General features: G+C 39.7%; 2 protein-coding genes across 6 annotated transcripts in view; one reads left to right on the top strand and one right to left on the bottom strand.

Moving 5' to 3' along the window:
- Nucleotides 1-1813, bottom strand: part of dhx57 (DEAH (Asp-Glu-Ala-Asp/His) box polypeptide 57) — a 117126-nt gene extending 115313 nt beyond the window's left edge. Inside the window, exon 1 of one of the 4 annotated variants that reach the window (XM_043696376.1) lies at nt 1642-1813. The gene's annotated coding sequence lies outside the window, so the exon portion shown is untranslated. The other 3 variants (XM_043696377.1, XM_043696379.1, XM_043696378.1) reach the window with 3 other exon arrangements.
- Nucleotides 1814-1896: 83 nt separating this feature from the next.
- The window catches only part of morn2 (MORN repeat containing 2), a 41691-nt gene continuing 17603 nt past the window's right edge, over nt 1897-25984 (top strand). Inside the window, exons 1-4 of one of the 2 annotated variants that reach the window (XM_043696400.1) lie at nt 1897-2058; nt 3457-3495; nt 5775-5828; nt 20219-20325. In XM_043696400.1, coding sequence (XP_043552335.1) covers nt 2052-2058; nt 3457-3495; nt 5775-5828; nt 20219-20325 — 207 coding nt within the window. In that variant the 5' untranslated portion in view covers nt 1897-2051. The remainder of the gene's footprint in view (nt 2059-3456; nt 3496-5774; nt 5829-20218; nt 20326-25984) is intronic. The other variant, XM_043696401.1, reaches the window with a different exon arrangement.

The raw sequence follows: 25984 nt of genomic DNA, 5'->3' as shown, positions 1-25984 counted from the left end.
GCCACTGCAGCGGACAGCTGAAACTGACAACCGGAAGCGGCAGGGACAGGCCACTATAAATGCCGGAGGAAACACCACAGAAGCGCTTCACAGGAGGCTCCCAAGCACGGAGGATGTCACCTAGACAGGGGACGAAACGTTTGCAACAAAAACTTCCAGCTCGGCGAACAGAACCACAGCAACGAGCACCCGAGCTACAAATCTTCTCACAAACCTTGAATAGCATACAATACAATTTTCCAAAACATCATCTTCTGAAATAAATATAAATTTCCTTTGAATCAACAGTATTTCAACATCTCCCTAGCCTGTTCCATAAATTAGCCACTAAACCACTGAAATATTGCTATCTTAGATTAACTTTCAATTTACTCTCCAAGCTCCTCTTCAGGTTCAGCTATTCTATACAAAGTGAATCAGCTTCTCATCAATTATATCATCAAATCTCATCAGATCAGCAGAAAAAAAACTTCAAATTATCAGAAAAAAGATGCTACCTCCATGATTTTCTGATTTCAAATTTTACGAGTTTATTTTCTAACATGGGAAGCTACGTTCTTTTGAGAATGACAAACACCAAATACACATTTTTTTTTTAGAAAAAGGAAAGATTTGAGAGTGGCGATCAACATCCAGACAAGCATATCATTGTTCTTGTGGATATCAGTCATTCTCATTGAACTGGAACCGATATCACAATGATAACACTCATACTTCCAAGTCAAAATTCTTGGTAATGGAAAATCCCACACCTAGCACTGGAACACAAAATTCCAGGTTGATTTAGAAGTACAGCATTTGAAAGAATGACATAGTGTCAGAGACACTATCAATCGGGGCATTAAATTAAGACCTATCTGAGGTCTAAATACTTAGCCAACAACATCACTAGCATGTAAGATTTAGGGATTTGCCATGACTATCCCAGAATTATGCTTTCTGTCCTGCATCCCAGCTCTGAGTTTTATCAGGTATTCATTAATCCTGAATTTATTCTGTGTCTGCTTCCTCCTCCCTGCCAGCTGCTAACGAATTGGCAGCACCCTTCCCTTCCCTTCCCTTCCCCACGGTATCGGTACAAACCTCCCTACTCATAAAAGGACAATATAGACAGTAGCCCTCAACCTCCCTGTGATCTTGGCTCAATTGTGACATTCTTTATTACTTGTCTTCTCCCCACACAAAAAGTCACCCTAGGAAGCAAGTTTAATTAAAGCATCAATGGGTGCTCATTTCTGCCGTTTTGTAAATCAGCTCACGCTCAAGGTTACAAGCCTTAGCCAACGGTGGCGATGGTGATAGAATTAAAAACTCGAACAGCAACAGCCACTTTTTGGCAAAGGATCTTGCGTGAATAATGACGCGTTTCCTTCAAATGAGGAAAGCATCAGGAACGTATTATTTTCCCTAGTCACATTGCTCACAGAAATCGAAACTGAGAGACTCCTACAGAAAGAGGAAAGCGAAAGATGTGGAGAAATAAACCGCGGACCTTCTCTGAGGCACATCATCACTACAAAACACTTTCTGATCAATAGCATTCCTTGCTGGGCCTTACTATGCATAAATTGCCAGCTCCGTTCTTACATTACAACAGATAGTTCAAAAAAATACTCATTGGCTGCCAAGTGTTTGTAATACCCCGAGGTCGTGAAAGACGTTTTAAGGAAGAAACTAGCTCTTAAAGTCGCTAGTTCTTCCACTTCCGGTGAAGAAAGTCGTCTCAAATCGAAGGCTGGTACGTGTAACATTTGCAAAACAACCAACACTCGCACAACCCTATCACACAGCCCAAGTCTCCACGCTCCTCCAGCTTGGTTTTAACACACAAGCCCAGGTTGGCAGGGGGAATGCCGGCTGACCCGGAAATGACTTCCTTATATTTCCGGGTTTATGCGGCGCTGGTTACCAGGGAGATGACTCGGCGTCCGTCTCCTCACTTCACCGAATTAAAGTCACCGCGTTATTGATGAACATAGAGACCACTTCAGTTGGGGGAGGGGCACTTCGGAAAACTAAAACTAAAACTTTTACCGTCCCGGCCGCTGAAAATGCCGGGTAAGTGCCGCCTGTTGTTAATCTCCTGGATCGTGGACCTAGGGACGGGGATACTCAGCTGTGGGCAACCCACAGTTTACCCACTGCCCGTTTATGCTGCTTTTGTCCAATAGTTGTTATTTAGATTTAAAAGAAACGAGTGACAATACCGTTGTCAATAGCGGGTTCCAACCCTAACCCTAATCTTACCGTTTGTTACTGACCTCTAATTCCAGCCCCTGACTTTAACTTTCGTCACTGTATCCTATTTGTAATCCTAAACTTAATCCGGCCACCAACTTCTAACTGTAATCCTAGTCACTAGTCACTAACCCACCTCAACTCGAGCCGTAACAGTACCTCTAGACCCTAATTTCTAACTTTTACTCTCAAACTGCATTCCTCACAAAAACTTTAAATTGTAGCGACTAACTAAAATTGTAAGGCCGCCCTCCTCTACCTTCTAGAAACTCTTTAATTTCAGTATTAGTTCGATTTCTCTGTTATATGCAGAAATTCCATACCTCATCTTTATCTTGTTCATATGTTTAAAATAATCAAACTGAGAGGCTCGCAAATTTATAGCCTCTATATGAAGCTGGAACCACACTTATCTCTCTATATTACATATGTTTATGTAATACCTTTGCAGGACAGATTAAAATAATGTGGAATAAGTGGCATGTCAATGCTGAAGTTAAACCTTGTAGGCTAATTGACCTATCTGCCTTTATCTGCCCACCTTTCCCCCTCAGCCCCTAACCTATAAGGTATCAATGCCAGTCATAGTCATAGACTGTTCCTGCCTTGCTGAACAAACCACCCTGCATGACCCTTTACTATGAATTTTACCATACCCGATCACTGGTTAGAGATGGTGTGTATGAATGGTTGGGAAGATGGTTTGTAGCTCCAAGCAAGCCCCATTGTTTCCTTTGGTGAAATTGTCAGTTGTTTGGATGGAGTCAATCTCAAATACTTCTTTGTTTACTTGATATGCTACTGTACAGAACTGAATTGGATTTTGACAATATCTATAAAGAGACGGTTTTATGAATAAAGTATATATTTAAAATTAAAACAATGTCTCTCAATCAAACATGGAGTGCCTTTAGATGAGGAATCCAACTCAGGAGATTTCAAGTAACTTGCACAAGTTTGCATGGTGTGCTGCCCACATGGCAACAGACCACACCAGCAGCAGTGATAAAAACCCATAATTAGGCATTAATCATCCCCGAAAGGGATGGCACAATCCTAATCAGCGTGGAGGCAGGAAGGTGGCACAGACCGCAATCTCAGTCCCCTCCTCATCACCATCTTGGCCATTGGCAGTGCATAAACTCCAGTTTTTTGCATAGATATTCATGACTATATTTCAAGTTGCCATTAATTTCTATATTTCCTGTCTTGTTGTAGTGAAACCAAGAAAGAAAGCTCAGTCCAAGGAAAAAGCAGGTAAGGCTTCTTTTTAACCTCTTGCTTTTGTTTGATACCTATTTCAACACCTTTCTATTTTAAAGTGGAAAATCATTGTTCATCCCAACTCAGAAAATTTGAATACTTCAGGCAAAGTTAAATGGATTAGACAATGTTATTTAATTGCTGTTAAATGTTTTGATTTCAATAGATTTTAAAGTTGAGGCCAGGTTGGTACACAAGATTAGAATATTGTTTCCTAGTAGTCAGGGTTTTCATCTCTTATGTCTTAAATTCAATAAAATTGAGAAAGGTCAATGGCATTGCAGGCCAGCATGATTCCATTGCAAAAAACGTCAACCACACAGCTGAGATGGGCCAGAAACAGAAGCAGCATAATTCACACTAGCCCTTCCTAGTTTGCTAAGTTAATGAGAGTTGATGTTTATAGAGAGTGTTACAACACCGGGTAAACTCTCCTGCTTAATTTAAAACCTGCAACAGAGAAAAGATTTATCCCGTGCAGTAATCTGTAAAATTCGAGTGGCCAAGAACTATTTAAAGTAAAAATTAACAACTTTATTTCTTCAATTATAACAAAGAATAATTAGCTATTAACTATTTACAAGTCCTTACTCTAATCTATCTTTTACCTTCCCTTATACAATACTAGTCCGATAAAACTCCCGATTACGATTTACAAAACAATATGTCTTATCTCAAAACCAGGCAGCTTTCGTTCTACTCTGTATTTCGGTCTTCTTTTCTTCTTCTTGGGGAGCCTGCTTCACAAGTTACTGATCGAAAACCTTTTAAGGGAGCTATTTTCTGGGCAGTATGATTGATATCATTGGCTTGGCAGTTCTCCTCTCTACTGCTCAATTTTCCTTGGAGTTTTACTCCCAAAGCATCGGATTTTGTCATTGGCTTTTAAAATTGTCAATATACTCAATTCAAACTGGATTGGGATTTGGTATTTTTTGGGGTATTATTTAAACTGATTGGCCTAATTTTAATCTGTTTTGTCATTTCCAGGCAACCAGATAATTTAGCTTTTGACCAATTGTTACATTGTTACCTTATTAAGAACACTTGGTGTTGTCAAGTAGCTCTACCAGCTTTTAACTCTCTTAAAGGTACAGTGCACCCCACATCTTCATAGCAAGAGAATACTTGTACTTCTCCTAATCTCTGGGTGTTCGATACTGACATTTATGCTAAAGTAGAACAATTTTCAATTCTCCTCACTGATATCCACAGCTTGCTCCATGTAATAATATCAATTTAGGCAAAGGTGTTTAAGTGCTTTATACATATGATTCAGACTTCTGCAGTTGAACGTCAGGGAAAGGAAAGTCATCTTATTGAACCATTGGTAAAAGCTTCCTGCCTTTAGCTCACCTTTTGTGAACTGCTCATTCACTTTGAATCAGTGATCCATTTTACTGCCTGGTTTACACACAAAGTGGCCAGAGCACTGCAATGGTATATCCTGACCTTATTACTATGATTCAGAATGAAGAATCATTTATCAAACCTCTACCTTCATGACATTGCCTGCCTTCAACCACATCAGTGTTGAAACTTTCATTTCTTATTTTCTTAAGTCATCTTTATTTCTGGACCACCCTTGTGACCTGCTTGACCAAATCCTTCACCAGCATGGTCCATCTTGTTCAAAATCTCACCATTCACATACTGCACCACACTCAGCCATCACCTTTATCCTTGATAAACTTGGCTGCTATCCAGCCTCTCAGTGATCCAGATTGAAATTCTTTGTCTTATTTTCTAAATCCCGAAATCTAACTTTGCAAGCTTGTCCCACATCACTCCATTGTACTGTTTTTACAGTGGATTCAAAGGATATGAACCTGTGACTTTATTGTACCATCACAATGTAAAGTTTAAATATACTTTCTGGCTGCTACACCAAACAAAAGTCTTGTTAAATTTAGCCAGTGAATAAATGTACTTAATGCAGACTTCAAAAGTCATAAGTTCAATCTCTGGTAAACATGTTTATAAAATATATGGTTATGTTTTATTACTCACAATGTACAGAGGAAATATGCTTCCCCTCCTCCAACTCATTCCAAATTGTTTACAGGGAAAATGCATATTTTTAACACGCAAGAGAGGCAAGGAGAAATGTGTTGAATAGATTATTACCAGTGCACAACATAAACATTGATTCACAGAGTGCAGTTCATTTTTTATTTATGCAATGTCAAAATCAGGAGACTAAGCAAAAAAGTCTTAATACATCTACTATACAACGTTAATTGAAGTCACAATTCTCTTTGTCTTTCTTTAAGCAATTATTGAAGTTTTCAATGTGCATGTCATCTTTCCCAATCAAGATAGATATGGTAAGTCAATAAGTTGATGTCTAAAAATTAATTCAGGAAATGTGGGTGTCACTGACTGACATTTATTTCCCTTTCATGGTTGCCCTTGACAGAATAGCAAACTGCTGCAGTTCATTTAATGTAAGTACACCCAGAATGCCGCTAGGGAGGGAGTTCCAGTTGTGTTCCAAATGGTAGTTGACAGCAGTAAAGCAGAATTCTATCATAACATTTAAAAATGTTCTTTCGTGGGTTGATTTTTTTTTTCTTGATACTCTTGCCCAATAACTAACACTTGCTTAGAGCTGCTGAAATCAGGATGTTTTGTATCATATGCTCTTATCCACCACGTTGTTTTATTATATAACAATTGTGAACAATGATTGTTGTTAATACATCTGTTTTTTGGCATGATTGCTTCATCATTGGGCAACTGTATTCCACTGAAAACTTAAATAGGAATCCCTTCTCTGTTAACAGCAAATTTGTTTTTTTAAAATATTTTGAAAAACGAGCAGCAAAAGTTTCACAAAATGCAATTAACGTGATTGCAAAAATTCTTCTGAATTTCTGCATTGCATATTCTCACAATGTTTTTCGAACCTAATTATGGTTTAGAATTATTAGGTTTAGGATACTTAAACAATATTTTATTTCACAAGAAATTATTGACGTACAACTTTTCAAAAGTGCTGCAGTTGGATTTGATGTGTTTGGTGTTAGAAGCTAATCACATAAATGGGAGATTAAACTCTAGTCGTGGATTCAAATGAAAAAAAAACTGTGACTTTATTGCACCATTGTGATCTAAGGTTAGAAGATTTTTCTTTCTGGCTATCACTCGAAACAGAAGTCTTATTAAATTTATCCTAATTTTGTTTTAGTGAATTTAATGATTTTTTTAAAGTTTTAGTCACAACTGGAAAAGTATGAAAAGTATGAAAAGTGTGAAATAGACAGTTCATTTCATCAGTTAATTCTGGAAAAGAACATTGTTAAGTGAATGTGTTATGTAATTCTTCATAAACTGATTACATTGAAGCATACACTGTTGTCCAAAATCTATTCTGTATGCATACACAATGATTATTTAAAAATATTTGGTAAAAAAACAGCATTCTCGCTGTCACATAAGCTTCCTTCCATTTCTTTCCAAGGATGATTGTTTGTTTGTTTTCTAGGCAGACATTTAAGTATGGAAGTCACAAGGTTGATGTGTTAACTATACTTTGTGAACATTTTGCTGCTCATTGGACACTGACATTTTTAAAAAATATTTATAAAATAAAATTGTTGTTAACAAGAAAGGGATTATTTTTTAAGTTTTCAGTGTAATATAGTTGCCTAATTGTGAAGCAGTCATGCCATAAAACAGCTACATTAACAACAATCATAGTTCACAATTGAGTACAAACAGTGGTGATTATCCATTTCAAAGGACATAGCTCCTTGCAAGACATGCACAGCTGATCAGAGGTGTTGAACCTGGGGAGGCATCAATGAAAAGGAAATAACTCAGGAACATTTACATAGGATATGGATGGATAGGACCCCCAAAGGGTCTGTTTCCATGTTATGTATCTCTATGACTCTATGACATTAGCAATGTGCAAGGTAACAGTCCTGCCAGTTTCATGTTCCACAATATCAAAAAGGATGGAGGAAGCCAATTCAAACATTTGTGGATTATTGTTGCTGACCCATAGCAAGGAAGGCTTCCATGGAGATAGTGGCCTTCTCTATGGAACTTTAAACCATCTTTGTAGGTCCTGATGACAACAGTACAAACTATGGATGCCGCCATTTGTGACACCTTAATCAGGCTGATAGACACATTGCAGTGGTCTTACAAGTTCTTCCTAGTTACAGTCCCACAGGGATAGGAATGATATGCCACCGAACCAGAAGAGGACTGATCGTGAAAAATGGAAGCAGGAATTCTATTTGAAACAGTGGACTGCCTCCACCATCTCTCCAGATATACATACCATGCTGCCTCTCAATTGCCAAATCTTTCCCTGCACAGATGCAGGTGAAACAATCATGGGCAGGGCACTCAAGCTTCAAAAGCCCCAGTGGCTGTCAGCTGTAAGTATCTCAAAGTCACAGAGATCAGAGCAGTCTACCACTGCCTCTGCAGTAGCCATAGGGGTTAAGTCATTTAGGATGCTGGGAAAAGTGAACTAAAATTCTGTCATTTGCTAATCATGTACACATATGTTTTATGAAAATGTTTTGTTAGTATCTTTCAACAAAATTATTTCTGTGACTAGCCAATGAATTGAAACCTGTGTCTTTTTCTTTTGCCATCTTTTGGTTTGCGTAATTTAGATGTAATGATTAACTCCTAAACCATAGTAAGGTGCTGACTGAAACACAAATAGGATGATCCTCAAGTCACAGGAATGGCAGAAAATTCCTAATTACTGTGAAATTACAAAAGGTCCTAAACTATCATTCATAATTTATTTACAGGTGTAATAATAGGCTGAATGTTACATTTAGACACCATTTGCAGTGGGGAAGATCAGCAGTAAATCAGGACTCTGGGAGATTCAGTGGCATTTTGTCAATTACTTTTTAACCCAGCCACTTCATTTGCTTCTGACCTACTGGCTTCTTAATTAGAGTGGGTGAGTGTAAAGGTAACTTTCATCAGTCTATTTCAGCTCCAATATTTAAAGGAATTCTGCCGAGGTTAGAATTGATATTGTTAATATTTTTTCATAGAGTCACAATCTGCACGGATGCCAAGGTGGCATCACACTGGAGATAATATTGTGAGAGCCACAGGGAGATTCTATTCTTTATAAATTGGAGAAAGGAGGTGTCCTAAGAAAAACATGCAGGCATTCCAGTGGGGATCAGCAACAGAAATAGGGCCTTGTTTCTGGAGGCTGGGCCACGAAGATTCAATAACACAATCAGGGCAAGAAAGTTTAATATCATGGTGCATTATAGCATAAAACACCTTACTCTGCCTATCATAGCCTTCCTCTCTACATCATTTCTTCTACCAGTAAATCTTGCAGCTGCACCCATCCCTTTCAGTTGCATCCCAAGTTGACAATCCACCAGTGTCACTGACCTTCATGCTATATGAACACAAAGCTGGGTGGGGGATGAACAGCAATGAGAATGCACAGATGCTTCAGTGTGATGTGAACAATTTCATTGAGTAGGCAAATGCATTACAGGTGATGTATAAAGTGGATAAATCTGAGGTTATCCACTTTGGGCGCATAAATAAGAAGGCAGATAATATCAGAATAGTAATAAATTTGAAAAGTGGAGGTGCAATGAGACCTGTGTGTTCTTGTATACAAGGCACTGAAAGTAAACATATAGGCGCATCAGGTAAATGAAGGTGAATGGTATGTTGGCCTTCATAGCAAGAGGATTCAAATACAGGAGCAGGAGTGTCTTGCTGCAGTCTTGCAGGGTCTTGGTGAGACCACACTTGGAGTATTATGCACAGACTTGGTCTCCTTATCTGGGCAACAATATTCTGGATATGAAGGAAATGCAACAAAGACTTACTGGATTGATTCCTGGGATGGCAGTGCTGACATATTGTTATGACACGGGGTAAACCCCTCTGCTAATTTAAACCTGACACATGGAGAAGCTCACCTTGTGCCATAATCTGGTAAATTTGGAGAGGCAAAGAACATCATTGATTCCCATATTGGTTAAGAATCTGTCTGTCTCATCCTTTAATATCCTTAATGACACATCCTTGACAGCCCTCCATGGTAAAGAGTTCCCTAGATTAAATTTCTTTTCTCAAGGTAGACAGACGTTCTCCTCTCTGTTTTTTTAATGGGTAACCTTAGTCAAGATTATGATATCTAGACTCTCCCACAAGGGGAAGCAATCTTTCAGCATCTACCCTGTCAAATCCGTGAAGAATCATGTATCTTTTAATAAGATTGCCATTCATACTTCTACACCACAGTGAGTAACAAACCCAAACTACTCCACTTCTTCTCATGAGAAAATCCATCCATGCCTGGAATTAACTCAGTCAACCATCTCCCCGTGTCTGTGTGGGTTTCCTCCAGGTGCTCTGGTTTCCTCCCACAATCCCAAGACGTGCAAGTCAGGTGAATTGGCCATGCAAAATTGCCCATAGTGTTAGGTACATTAGTCAGGGATAAATGTAGGGGAATGGGTCTGGGTGGGTTACTCTTCAGAAGGTCGGTGTGGACGTGTTGGGCTGAAGGGCCTGTTCCCACACTGTAGGAAATCTAATTTAATCTAATCTAAACTGCCCTAGAGATCACCATTTAAAGTAAAAATTAACAATTTTATTCTTTAAGCCCAGCAGAGAATATTAAAACCAACAATTATTTACAACTTTCTCTTAAAACTATCTTTTCCCTCCCACTCTGCAATACTCGTCCGATAAAAATTTACAAAAAAATTTGAATTTCAAAACCACTCAGCTGTCGAATCTTCTCTTTGTAGCTTCCTCTGTAGATTTTCCTGTCATCTTTACTTCAGTATTTTGCTCCACAGGCTTTCATATGAACAGATACCTTTCAGAGAGCTATTTCTCCTTAACTGTTCAAAATGTCTGGTTTTATACCCCAAAATATTGGATCATTTCATTGGTTTGATGTCATCAGAACACTAACTAGAGGGCATAGGCTTAGGGCGAGAGGGGAAAGATATAAAAGAGACCTAAGGGGCAACTTTTTCACACAGAGGGTGATACGTGTATGGAATGAGCTGCCAGAGGAAGTGTTGGAGGCTTGTACAATTGCAACATTTAAAAGGCATTTGGATAGGTATATGAATAGGAAGAGTTTGGAGGGATTGGGCCGGGTGCTGGCAGGTGGGACTAGATTGGATTGGGATATCTGGTCGGCATGGACGGGTTGGACCGAAAGGTCTGTTTCTATACTGTATATCTCTATGACTCTATGACTATAAATTCAAATTCATTTGGATTTTGGTATCTGGTGCATAATTTAAACTGATTGGCCGAACTTGAATTTGTTTTTGTTTCATGGCAATGCAACTCCAGCTATTTGTTTTGACCAAGTGTTACAGTTTTACCTTGTTCAGGACAGTCTATGCTTTCAGTCAGTCCTTGCTAGCTTCCTCTCTCTCTTAAAGGTACAGTATATCTCTACACCTTCAAAACACCTCCCCCCTTCAGAAAAAAACACACCATAATGAAAAGATTCTTTAACCAGATAACCATAAAATACAGATGACTTTAATGTAAGTTCACCTTAACTTCTCCCTGTATGTATATAACATTGGATAAATATCAATCTTACCTATACTTTATCAGTTAAATCTGTGATAATGCATCTGTGATTACATTCTCCAACAAAATTGTTTCATATTCTTGTCTTCAAAGCATTCCAAGCGGACTGTGATCCATGTACTAAACCATCTCCAATGCATTGTTCATTACATACACATTAACGTTGTAAGGCCAGTACCAAACTCAGTAGTAACCAACTGGAAGTTGAATCCCATCATCATCTTCTTGTATCAGTACAGCTCCAACTCCTATGTCACTAGCATCGATGGCAACTTTGAAAGGTTTTGAAAAGTTTAGTGTAGCTAAAATTTGTTTGGTGGTTAAAATTGCTTTCAAATGGTCGAATGCCTCCTGGCACTGTTCTGTCCACTGAAACTTTGTGTTCTTCTTCAGCCAATCAGTTAACGGTGCCATTGCACTGCTGTAGTTTGGAACAAACTTCTGATAGAATCTGCTTAGTCCCAAGAATCAAAGCACCTCTTTCTTTGAGGTCGGTCATGGAAATTCCTCAATGTCCTTCGTCTTTGCGTTCCGTGGGGTCAACCTTCCATGATTGATTATGTCCCAAGAACGTCACCTCTGCTTTCACGAATTCCATTCTATTTAAGTTTACCACCAGTTTTGCTTCCTGTAGTTGTTCTAAGAGCTCTGCCAACTGTACTTGTGATCTTTCTAGGACTTAGTAAAGATCACTATGTTGTCCAAATAGACTGCACAGTTTGTTAATCCAGCTACAACTCTGTTCATGAGTCTTTGGAGTGTGGCATGTGCGTTCTTCATTCCAAAGGGCATCACTTTGAATTGATATTGCCCATTTGGGGTGAGAAATGCAGAAATTTCTTTCACCGTCTCTGATAAAGGTATCTGCCAGTAACACATGGTAAGTGCAACTTGATGATGTAACTGGCTTGTCCAACTTTCTTGATACAGTCCTCCAATCTCAGTAATGGATAGGAATCTGATTTTGTAACAGCGTTGACTTTCTAATAATCCACGCACAATTGTTGGGTCTTGTCTGGTTTGGGAACTAAGGCGATTGGTGAATTCCACTCGCTCTGGCTCGGTTTGATGATATCCTGTCTGGCTTTGGAAGGGTTAAGCCAATAGGGGCGTTGTTTTATCTGAGCAGTATTCCCTATGTCTACTTCATGTACAAAAGCATTAGCCCTCCCCATCTGATTCTTACATATGTCCTCATATTGCAGCAACAAACCTTTCAACTGCATTCTATGTTCCTGAGACAGATAGCTCACTAACCTATACCACTCCTCAAGGACTTCTTCATTTTGTAATCTATTTTGAGGCACATCAAAATCCACAACATCTGGATTTGATTCCTCACTCTACGGTAACTATACCTATTTCTCCAGTTCTTTCTCTCTAGTATAATACAGTTTCAATATGTTCACAATGCATACCCGATACAGTATTTTTTCTATCTGGCATTTTCACTCGATAGTTCACCCGACTCAACTTTTTCTCAATCTGATAGGGACCACTAAGCCTGGCTTTGAAGGGATCTCCTATCACTGGTAACAGTACTAACACGTCAACCCCTTGGGAAAATGTCCGAGTCTCAGAGCTTTTATCTGCCACCTGCTTCATTCCACGCTGTGCCCTATTTAGGTGCTGTAGCTAAATCATCTACTCAATTTAATCTCTCCCTCACCTCTGGTACATAATCTAAGTGTGAGATCTGTGACTTTGGTCCTGTCAATTTTTCTTTAATTAATTTCAAAGGGCGTCTCACTTCATGCTCAAATATTAACTTGAAGGGAGTAAACTGAGTAGATTTGTTTGGGAAATCTCTAATGGCAAACAATATGAATGGGATACCTTTATCCCAATCATTTGGGTAATCCTGACAGTATGCTCTCAACATGGTCTTCAAAGTCTAATGCCGCCTTTCAAAAGCTCCCTGGGATTCAGGATGATACAAACTTGATTTAAAGTGCTGTATACCTCAGCTATCCATGACCTCCTTAAACAGCCTAGGAGTAAAATTAGACCTTTGGTCTGACTGAATCTCTCTGGCTAGTCCATACCATGTAAAGAAAGCTATTAATTCCTCTACCACCCTTTTTGCCTTAATACTCTGTAATGGAATTGCCTCTGGAAATCTGGTAGACATATCCATTATGGTTAACAAGTATGGTTCCCACTTTTAGTTCTTGGGAGGGGAGCTACATAATCAAATATAACCCAAGTTAAAGGTTCTTTGAGAGCAGAAATTGGCAACAATGGTGCTGGTTTTATTACCGCCTGTGGCTTACCTACTATTTGGCATGTCTGACATGTACCACAAAAGTTAACCACATCCTTGTGTGTTCCAGGCCAGTGAAAATGTTTTCATACCTTAGCCTGAGTCTTTTGTATCCCGAGGTGACCTCCTACGCCTAGTTCATGTGCTACCCATAACATGTCCTGTCTGTATGCTACCGGTAACACAATCAGCCCATTTCTCCTCTGCCGTGGTCTCCATTATTGCTTTAGGATTCTATATTTCAGATAATAACCCTCAGGAATATTCTCTGCTTCCTTTTCAGAGTATGCATCCACATATATATCTTTTTATTGTCTTGTCTTTCTGTGCAAATTCCTTAAACTTTCAGGACTAAACACTTCTGTCTGACCCTCTGCCTGTTCAGGTTTTTCGTGCACCATTATGTCAAACAGGATGTCCTCTAACTGAACCTCAACTCCTTCATCTTCCTCTTTAGTTTTTGCTTCATGCTGTGACTTATGATAGTGGGATACAGTTACCACACAGTCTGGGAAAATACCAGGATATTTCTGTTTTAACTCGCCAGTTTCTTGGACTTCTCCACAACAAGAGCTGTCACTTCCACCTTGGATCCTGCTAAATCATTCCCAAGAACAAACTGAATTCCTGGAACTGACACTCTGTCAATCACTCCCACTGTTACTTCCCCAGTCTTGAGTTGGCACTCCAACCTGATCTTATATAGGGGAACGCTAAATTTCTGTCCATCTATCCCACAAATTACCACACTCTCAGGTAACAGATCAGAAAGAGTGCACATTCGCTCATCTCTTATTATTAGAGACTGGTTAGTTCCTGTATCTCTCAAAATTATAACTTCTTGCCCATCTCCCCCTATTCTTTCTGAGTAAACTTTACCCATGAGGCGAATCCTTTGGAGAGATCAGGTACTAACTCTATACCCAGCCATGCCTAGCAGTACACTCTCCTCCAGCTCCTTGGCTCTTTTTGAGGCTTCCTTTACTACCTTCACTAATACCACTGGCTTAGCTTCTTTTACCACATCTTTTCCCACACTGCCTTTCTTTAACGGCCAGTACTGTGACTTTACATGTCCCACCTTCTAGCAGTGAAAACACCTTTTCCCAGTGCCATTCTGAAACCACCGGCACTGTAATTTTCTGTCTCTCACTCCATTACAGTGAAAACACCTGAGGCCTTTCACCTCCGTTCCATCCTTTTGGACTTCTTTAACATATGGTGAACAATTACCAGTGTTCTCTTTGTTTTGTAGTGTAGGATCTCCCCTTTTCCCAATTTCTATCCCTCACGGGATGAAATTCTGGCCGAAAGCTTGTATTATGCACCAACATGGATTCATCTGCTAATTATGTTGCCCTTCCCACTTCCTGAACTTTCTGTTTCTCTACGTGAATTATTATCATCTCTGGAAGTGAGTTTTTAAACTCTTCCAGCAGAATAACCTCTCTATAGGTCTTCTCTATCTTTAAGACTCACACCCATCTATCAAAATGACTATGTTTAATTCTTTTCAACTCAACATAAGTCTGACCTGTTTCCTCCTTTATGTTTCTGAACCTCAGTCTATATGTTTCTGGTAGTAATTCATAAGCACTTAAAATACCCTGTTTGACCTTCATTATCTCTTGATCCCACATCTGACAGCACGGCAAATACCTCACTAGTTCTTCCTATCAGTTTAGTCTGAACTAGCATTACCCATAAATCCTCAGACCACTGCATCGACCTAGCCAATTTTTCAAATTAGATAAAGAAAGCTTCAACATCTTTCTCATCAAAATGTGGCAGAAATTTGACGTATTTGCATTTATCACTACCTTATCTTTTAATCCCCAACCTGTTAGCTTGACTTTGTTGACGAAGTCACAACTTCTCAAATTCAAATTCTCACTCTTTTTGCTTAGCTATGGAACCTTTTCTCCCTTTTCTTTCCCTTTCTTCTCTTTGTCTTGCTCTTTCTCTCTCCCTTTCTTCTCTCTCTCTCATTTTGGTCAGCTAATAACTTTCTCTCTTTTTCCTCTCTCTCTCTCTCTCTCCCCCTTTGTTTATCTTCTAACTCAATTTTCCTTAATTGTAATTTAAGTTTTTCTACCTCTACTGCATTTGTCTGTTTCTCTGACACATCTTAGTGTTTGAGTAATTTCGTTACAATTTCAGCTTTCCTTTTGTCCTTGGTTCAACCCAAATCTAACTTCTTTGCTAATTTTAAAGAAAATGTATGGCCTTTTTCTTTCCATTTTTCTTTCTTGGCAAATTTGAGAATCATCTTCAAACCCCAGAACCTCTTTAGCAATTTTAAAAACCAATTTTCTCACTTTTAATTTAACCAACCACAAGTAACGAAAATTAAACAAATTGTCTCCTATATTTAATTCAAAGATCTTGGACACGAACCCGCAGATGTTTAAATCTACTAGGCTTTTTAATTTGTTCAAATTTATCCAAATGAAAGCCCCCAAACAGTTATGACACAGGAAAACCCCTCTGTTAATTTAAACCCTACACACAGAAAAGCTCACCTCGCGCTGTAATCTGGTAAATTTTGAGAGGCAAAGAGCTATCGAAGAGGTCACCATTTAAAGTAAAAATGAACAGTTTTATTCTTTAAGTCCAACAGAGAATATTAAAACCAACAACTATTTACAACTCCGTTCTCTTAAACCTATCTTTTACCTTCCACTCTACAATACTGGTCTGATAAAAACCCTGATTAAGATTTACACAAAAACCTTAAATTTCAAAACCAGTCAGCTGTCGAATCTTCTCTTTGTATCTTCCTCTGTAGATTTTCCTCTGTCATCTTTTCTTCAGTATTCTGCTCCACAGGTCTTTCATATGAACAGGTACCTTTCTGAGAACTATTCGGCTAGCAGTCTATACTTGTTCGTTTTCTTGGCAGTTCTCTCCCTAGCTGTTTTCCCTAACTGGTTTTATACCCCCAAACATCAGATCATTTCATTGGTTTGATGTCATCAAAACATTAAATTCAAATTCAGTTGGATTTTGATATGTGGGGCTATTTAAAATGATTGGTCGAACTTGAATTTGTTTTTGTTTTATGGCAACGCAACTCCAGCTATTTGTTTTGACCAAATGTTAACAGTTTTACCCTTTTCAGAACACTCTATGCTTTCAGTCAGTCCTTGCTAGCTTCCTCTCTCTCTTAAAGAGGAACAGGAACAGAACACCTTTACACCTTCATAATAATATGAAGGGAATTTGAATTGGTTAGCTATATATTCAGTGTTGTGTAGAAGAATGGGGAGTGATCTTACAGAAACCTATAAAATTCTAACAGGACGAGACAATGTGAACTCAGGAAGGATTTCAGATATATGGGAGTCCCGGACTAAGGGACAGTCTAAGGATATGGGGTAGGCCATTTAGGATTGAGATGAGGAGACATTTCTTCACCCAGAGAATGGTGAACCTGTGCAATTCTCTGCCACAGAAAGTGGTTGAGATCAAAATATTGAAGAACATGAAGAAGAAATAAACACTGGAATTTGGCATTCACTGCAGTTCCATAAAACCCAAGGCATTTTGTACTTCTGCAGGACTATATTTAAATACATTGAGGCACTGGAAGGGTCTGACAACTGAATGAACCGCCATTGTACTTTGGCAGAAAGACCTCAGTCAGTAGTCTTGCCTCACTGCACATTGGTGGCTGCTGTGCCAAGCTTTAGTGTGTTCCTCGGAACGTAGCCCTGGACCTTGGAATGTGCCGGTCTGCAACACTTGGTTGAGGTCAACTGTTTGCACTGGAAGACCAACAAGTTTCAAGCAGACCAATGAGTTTATATCCTTCCAGGCAGAGTTATTGTTTATTTTGAAGTCTGTCCCGGGATACAGCAGGTAGAACACAGATCCTGTGTTACGGAGTTGCTTGGGATGAAGCTCAACAAAAATCACTGCATCTCTCTCCAGACTTCCTTTGCAAAGGCACATTCAAGCAGGAGATGTGTGACTATCTCTTCCTCACACAGCTGCTTTGAGGGCACTGGTGTGGGGAAAGAAAGTCTGGGCGTACATGAAAGATCTCACAAGTAGTCCCCTTTTCTTCACGATATAAAACAATTGTGGCAGTTTTCAGGATATCTTGTATAAACAAGTGGTCACTTACCAGTTGAACCTTGAGGATCCCTTTCAGTTGACAGATATTGGTTGATTTGAAGGTGCAATGGTTACCATATATATCTGCAGTCTATTTATTCCTGTACCTATGGGAATGCATTGCTGCAGTATACACAAAAACCTTCTCAATCTGGTTGATCTCATCAGTAGCAAAGTGCTGACACAATGCAAACATGGCATTGATCAGTTGTGGCACAATCTGCTGTGATGATCCTACCCTCCTAATGTGCAGCTGCTGAGTTATGTTGAGGAACTGATTCTGTATTTGTATAACCTGTATTAGGAGTAAAGGCATGGTCACCATAGTCCCACTCATTAGAGAGAGTTTACTGGTGGTGGTTTAACCTGAAATCTGCCATCCTCATCTGGTTTCACCTGTCTGTGCCTTCTGACCACAACAATGTGGTTGACTCTAGAATAGAATATAATCAAGTAGTATGGAAACAGGCCCTTTGGCCCTTTGGCCCAACAATTCCACACCAACCCTCCGAAGAGTAACCCACCCAGACCAACTGCCATACCCTATTATCCTATATTTACCCTTGACTTATGCACCTTACCTACACACTATGAGCAATTTAGCATGGCCAATTCACCTAACCTGCACATCTTTGGACTGTGGGAGGAAACTGGAGCATCTGGAGGAAACCCATGGAGACACAGGGAGAATGTGCAAACTCCACACAGACAGTTGCGTGAGGCTGGAATCGAATCCGGGTCCCTAGCACTGTGAGGCAGCAGTGCTAACGACTGAACCACCTTGCTGCCCTCTTAATTGACTTCTAAGGCAATTAGGGATGGATAATAAATACCAGCCTAGTCAGTAACACCCACATCCCATGAATGAATTTTTAAAAACGTACATGTAGCTTCCAAAACACCGAACAGCACCACATTTCAAGCCTGACTGACAATCATAAATTGGTTTGCATACTCAGGATTATACAGCAAATGTTGTCCAATTGCAGAATCACATCTAATATTGGACACAGAGTTTCAAGTTTTTTAAGCCTGAGCTGATTTGGTATGGTCAGTACCTTATATTAGATTATATTCCCTACAGTGTGGCCAATTCACCTCATTCACCCTTTGGCCCAACCAGTCCACACAGACTCTCCAAAGAACAACCCACCCAGACCCATTTCCCCTCTGACTAATGCACCCAACACTATGGGCAATTTAGCATGGCCAATTCACATGCCCTGCACATCTTTAGACTGTGGGAGGAAACCAGAGCACCCGGAGGAAACCCATGCAGACACGGGGAGAATGTGCAAACTCCACACAGACAGTCACCCAAGGCTTGAATCAAACCTGGGACCCTGGTGCTGTGAGGCAGCAGTGCTAACCACTGAGCCACTGTGCAGCCCCAAAAATTTGAAGGGATGTACTGCTTGACACAATCCGCCAGTCTTTAGGTTGTATAACCTACGTACCTGACATCACATCAGCACTGAAATTCATATGCCACATTATTTAATTGGGTGAAAGACAAAACATCTTTTTGGCTAGATAGCAGTATCCTGTTAACAGCGAATACCATTTGTGTGGCTTCTGCGCAAAAGTCTTTCAAATTTTTGATATATTTTACTATTGCACGGTAATCTGAGGTAAACTGGTCACTTTTCAGGAGCAAGAGTGATTACCCTTGGGTCCTTCATTAGTTTGCACAATACATAGCAAGGAAGTATCTCAGTTGAGGAGCCATTATCCCACAAGATAGCCTTAATGCACCCTTTTTCAGTATCACATTTATACAGTGAACAAATGACTCATGCACTATTTATAAGATTGCCATTAGGCCAATCATTAAGCATGTGAAAAGATAGGAATAGCCTGTGAAAGTAGGTACACAGTAACAAAGAACCCCTAGCTGACTTCTCAACCAGGACTTCGATGAAAAGGAGTTAATTTGACTGTTCCATTTCAAAGGTGGATTCAAGCATAGGACAGAGCCCATTAAGACATATAAGGAAATTCTTACGTGCAGTTACAGATTCAAGTACAGTAAAGATATCATCTACATACTAGAAATAAGAAATAGTTAGGAAACTAGTTGTCATTTCACAAGGACGTATTTCTCATGGAATTCAACAAAGAAATTTATGAGAACCAAGTCTCACAGAGAAACCATGGCAGCACCATCTATTTGGACATACACAGTGTCTTTAAAAGTGAATGCAAGTTACTGAGTTCATAAGTTTAATAAATATTGATTCACACAATGTTTAGACCACCATGATAGTACATAATGTCCAGTATGTCAGTTTCACAAACCCATCAATCACTCCTGTGCCCTCATGTGTTGACCCTGGCAAATTCACATTGCTCAGCATATCATGTGAATCTTTAACTATTAAAGCAGTAATGCTGTGAGATGTTAGGAAATAATTGCACCTTAATAAATTTCAACATCTAGGGTTTTCAGACATGTCAGACTTCTTGCTTACTTAATTCCCTTCCATAAGCACCAAAATCCAATTTCCTTACCCCTCCCTCCATCTTATACCTGCTACAATTCTGATCCTGTTCTCTGTTATATAGTTAATCATCACCTTAACCAGCTGAGCAGGCAAGCTAGATTCTATATTTCAGTATCTCAAGATTTAGTTCATATTGCAAGTGCTGGAGTTTTACTGTCCAGGTTTGATACATCAATTCAATTACGTATTCTCTCCAACCTTGGGGAACTTTGGCCAAGTCAATTTGTTGTACATAATTTTATAGATGGGGAATGCACAAGGACTGAAGATGGTGCACTAGAGAGAAATGGATTTGGAACTCATACAACACACAATGGTATAATATACACAGGCCAATGGAAAAATGACAAAGTAAGTGATATATTTAAACAATCTATTGTTAATGTTTGAAAAAAACAAACAATAGCAAGCATGAATGAAAGACGTGACAGCCAGCTGTTAAGTACTATCACAATGTTTGCTTAACTAATTCTAAAAAGGTTTTTCTTTAATGGATTTCCTCAAAGCAGAAGGGAAATGGGAATCTTAGATGATTACTTTTTTCTTCCAATGATTCAATCTGTCTATTTAAATGATTTGTTAAAAATGTAAGAACTGTCTGTGAAATCTCAATTTTTCATTTCATCAGAGACCCTCAAGCCAGCACATTGGAGTTAGTGGCTGTCTAATAGTTTACTGTCTATTAGACAGCAATACTGTTGTCAGGTATACAGGTTTAGAAAGGTATTACCCCAACAATTTGCTCAAAATTATGTGCAGCAGCAATCTGTTCTACAAAAAATTTATTGTTTTGTGTTGTTTCACATCCTGTTTTAAACCATGACCAGGTTTTTTTCTCTTATCAATCAAAGAACAAGTCAAGTCTGTTGACTCTAACAAATAAAGGAAACTGCAAAGGAGCTCTGTTCCTGAGAAACTTTCTATGAATCATGACAGCCACTTAAGCTTTGTGTTTCGGTATTGTAAGATTAAACTTAAAATAAGTGCCTACACCTGCAACCACATTGGAAATTAGTTTATAATAGACCTCTCCAAAATATTTTTAAATTGTGTTTTTGCCAAACAGAATTACGTGTCATAAATGAATACGGAGAGGGCTGGGGAGGCTCAGTGGGTCTGGCGGCATCTTTGGAGAGGGAAGCAAAGTGGCGTTTTGGGTCCGAAATGCATCGTCTTCAGTTCTGGGGATTTCAGATTTCCAGCACAGCATTTTGCTTTTATTTGAGAATTACATAGCAAGAGTTTATTAAAAGCAGCTTCACAATTTGATTTTTCTTGTTTCAAAATCTTTAAAATGTACATAAGAATGCTCACTGTCATTACTCACTGGGCAAGTTACTTACAGACCCATGTTATAGCTTTGGCTGGTGATGAATCAGTTATGATTGGACCACTAATTTGGCCTAGGTAGACCAAGTTTGATAAAATTCTGCTAGAGCTCCTTCCCTGATTGCTGACTCTATTAGAATGGATGAGCTCAGCATTGCATTTCAACCAAGTTAGAAATTTCTGATAGGGCTAATGTACATTGCATCTCCATCTGTTGAAGTACCTGAGCATGCATAAACATTTGGAGAAATTGAGGACTGCAGATACTGGAGACCAGACTCGGGGGTGTTGTGCCAGGGGGACACTGCAGGCTGGGTGGCATCGGGGATGGGGGGTGCCTCGGGCGCTAGCCCCTCATCAGGAATGGCCAGGTGGGGGGGCTTATGCCCGGGCCATCAGTTCTCATGCTGTGCTTTTCCAGCACCATATTCTTGATGATGCATAAACACCAGAGATTTTCAGCATTACGCTAGGACGACATCATATGTTCTAAATTTGTTATTGCTGTCTTCTCATGCATTCCAAACTACAGTCTGCCAAGGCCTGTTCACAGGGCAGAACTATTTAGCTACATACTGAAACTGCTTGTAGGTACTTTTGGTCATGTCTTCGGATTTATTGCAGATACTGAAGTTTCTATTTTTATCTCTACTCACTTCCTTACATTTTGCAATAGTTTTGGAAGATGCAGTAGTTGAAAAGTGTTCCTGAGCTAGTAGCTGGGGACTGTACAATGAAATCACACCTTTTGTGATATAAATGCAGGAGGAAGAAGAGGAACCAAGAGACTGTAAAGAGAGGTAAATTAACCAGACAGCGTCAGAGAAGTGATAGGCCATCGAATGCATAGATGATAACATCCGGGCAGTAGGCATACTCCCTGAGACTTTATCAACAGTTTTTTGAGAGGCTTTATTTCAGCCATGTAATGTGGAGGTTTCTGGAGCCAAGGGCCACGACATGGACAGTTCTTACAACACAGAGAAAATGATCATAACTCTCATCAACTATATTATCAGCCCATACTAGAGAGCCACAGAGCAGATCAGTCAATTTGCCGTGAACTGCTTTATAATCAAAATTATAATCTTTCTCAGGCCACGACAACTCATTTTATATAATTTAGCCATACTTGACTGAGAGGACCATCAAACTTTCAGAAGTGTTGGATATTCCATGTTTCTGATGTTGACATGGAAACCATGCCAACCATGTTCAACCAACCTGTGTTTGCAAACATTAGAACACTGCATCCAACATTAGATGCGACTCTGATTTTGGACAACATTTACTAAGTAACCCTGATGGTATTAAGAAATATATTGGAAATCACTTTCAGATTATCAGTTGGGCCTTGCAGTGTAATTCATTTTTATGTTATTTCAGTTACATATATTTCGACCCTACTCTTTGAAAGCACAAAGAACTTCCATAAGTTGCACCTTTTTCATTGAAGAGAGGGTTATGGAGACTGCCAATGCTTGCTGCATTCCTTAATGTGAACACCCTCATCAATAAAGTTGTACCTGCTTGGTCTGAGTATAATTAGCAAACTAAAACTGACTGTTAATTGTTCTGCAGCATTCTTATGTTAACCACGGTCCAACCAAGCAGCCCCTCTTCTCATTGCTGTATAAATTGGTATTCCCTTTCTAAGTTTGATTTGTTGTGCCCCAGTCCTGATTACTGCAATACAAGAGCTTGGACAAATGTCCCTTGGAAGAGTGAAAATGGATCTGTTTGAACTAGCACAAATTTCAAATGGCCTTGTTAAGATCAAGTTTTCATAACTATAAGACCCTAAGACATTGGAGCAGAATTAGGCCATTCAATCATGATATATTTCTCAACCTCATTCTCTTGCCTTCTCTCTGTAACCCTTAATCCCCTTGCTATTCAAGAACCTATCTATCTTAACCTATTAGGCACATGACTTGGCCTCCTCAACTTTCTGCAGCAATGATTTACACAGATTAACCATTCTCTGGCTGAAGAAAGTTGTCCTCAACTCAGTTCTAAAGGGTTGTCCCTTCACTGTGAGGCTATGACTTCGGTTCCTGGTCTCACTGACTAGTGAAAACACCTTCTGCATTCCACGCTATCCAGGTCTTTTGGTATTCTGTAAGTTTCAGTGAGATCTCTTCCCATTCTTCTAAACTCGATCAAGTACAGACCCAGAGTCCTCAACAGCTTCTCATGTGACAAGCCCTTCATCCCTGTGATTATTCTTGTAAACGTCCTCTGGACCCCCTCCAATGCCAGTACATCCTTCCTTAGGTACAAGGCCCAAAACAACTCACAATATTCCAAATGCAGTCTGACCAGAGCTTTATACAGCCTTAGCAGTATATTTCTGCTCTTGTATTATTAACCCTCTTGAAATGAATGCTAACATTCCATTTGCCTTCCTAACTATCAAATTAACGTGCATGTTAAACCTAAATGAATTCTGAACTAGGACTCCCAAGCCCATTTGTGCTTTAGATTTCTGAAGTATTTCCCTGTTTAGAAAATAATTTATGCCTCTATTCTGCCTATCAAAATGCATAACCTCTCACTTTCCCACATTATATTCCATCTGTCACTTCTTTACCCATTCTCTTAGCCTGTCCAAGTCTTTTTGCAGTCCTCCCATCCACCCGTCTTTCTGTTATCTGCAAACTTAGTTTAATGACTGATGTTATTAAAATGGGTGTGGTGCAAAAAAAGATTTACAAGGATGATACCGAGATGGGTTTGAGTTACATGGATAGGCTGGGACTTTTACCCCTGGAGCATAACTCTAAACCTTATAGAGGTTTATAAAATCACGAGGGACATAGGTAAGGTGAATAGCCAAGGTCTTTTCCCCAGGGTAGGGGAATCCAAAGCTAGAGGGTATGGATTTAAGGTGGCAGGGGAAAGATTTAAAAGGGACCTGAGGGGCAACGTTTTCGCACAGAGGGTGGTGCATATATGGAATGAGTTGCCAGAAGAAGTGATAGAGTACAATTACAACATTTAAAAGATATTTGGACAGGTATTCGGATAGAAAAGGTTTAGGGAGATAAGGACCAAACGCAGGAAAATAGCGCTGGTTCAGAAAGGGACAAATTGGGCCAATAGTTCTGTTTCCATGCTGTATGACTCTATCCAGATCATTCATGTTTAATATGAATAGTTGTGGTCCCAACTCAGACCCTTGCAGTACTCCACTTGTCACTGACCGCCAGTCTGAAAAAGACATCTTTATCCCTACTCTCTGTCTTCTGCCAATCAGCCAATCCTTTATCCATGCCATTTTCTTGCCCCTAACACCATGACTCTAATCTTATGAAGCAGCCTCCTGTACAGCACCTTGTCAAAGGCCTGCTGAAAATCCAAATAGATTATGTCCAATGGCTCTCCTTGGTCTAACTTGCTTGTTACTTCCTCAAAGAATTCTAACAAATTTGTGAAGCAAGAATTCTCCTTGAGGCAGCTGTGCTGACTCAGCCCTGTTTTACCATCCACTTGCAAATACTTTGCAATCTCATCATTAATATTTTACCAATGACCATGGTCAGGCTAACCAGCTTATAGTTTCCTGTCTTCTCCTCCCTCCCTTCTTAAACAGTGGCATTACATAAGGTATTTTCCAGTCATTTTGGACCCTCCCTGACTCCAATGATTTCAGAAAGATCACCATCAATGACTACAAACTCCTCAGCTACCTCTTTCAGAATTCTAGGATGTAGTCCATCTGGTCCAGTGATTTATCCACTTTCAGATCTTTCAGCTTCCCAACACCTCCCCCTTAGTGATTGCTACTACACCCACCTTTGCCCCCAACTCTCTTGAAGTTCTGATACGCTGTTGGTGTAAAAACTAATGCAAAGTATCTCTTCAGTTCCTCTGCTATTTCCTTGTTCCCATTACTACTTCTGCAGCCTCTTTTTCCAATGGTCTAATGTCCACTCTTGCCTCTCTCTCACCTTTTACATATCAATAAAACTCTTGCAATCTCCTTTCATATTACTAGCTACTTTACTTTCATATTTCATCTTCTCTGCCCCTTAAATGCTTTTATAGTTGTCCTCTGCTGGTTTTTTAAAGGCTTCCTAATCCTCTGGCTTCCCTCCAATCGTCACTACATTGTATGTATTTATGTTGCTTTTGCTTTTACGTTGTCATAGAACATAGAACATAGAAGAATTCAGCGCAGTACAGGCCCTTCGGCCCTCGATGTTGCGGCGATCCAAGCCCACCTAACCTACACTAGCCCACTATCCTCCATATGCCTATCCAATGCCCGCTTAAATGCCCATAATGAGGGAGAGTCCACCACTGCTACTGGCAGGGCATTCCACGAACTCACGACTCGCTGAGTAAAGAACCTATCCCTAACATCTGTCCTATACCTACCACCCCTTAATTTAAAGCTATGCCCCCTTGTAATAGCTGACTCCATACGTGGAAAAAGATTCTCACTGTCGACCCTATCTAAACCCCTAATCATCTTATACACCTCTATCAAGTCACCCCTAAACCTTCTTTTCTCCAATGAAAACAACCCCAAGTGCCTCAACCTTTCCTCATATGATCTTCCTACCATACCAGGCAACATCCTGGTAAACATCTTCTGCACCAGTTCCAGTGCCTCCACATCCTTCCTATAATATGGCGACCAAAAATGCACACAATACTCCAGATGCGGCTGCAC

This window comes from Chiloscyllium plagiosum, chromosome 9 (assembly GCF_004010195.1).
Source record: "Chiloscyllium plagiosum isolate BGI_BamShark_2017 chromosome 9, ASM401019v2, whole genome shotgun sequence".
Taxonomy (NCBI): domain Eukaryota; kingdom Metazoa; phylum Chordata; class Chondrichthyes; order Orectolobiformes; family Hemiscylliidae; genus Chiloscyllium; species Chiloscyllium plagiosum.
Note: the sequence above shows the minus strand (reverse complement) of the source record. Positions and strands in the feature narration are given on the sequence as shown.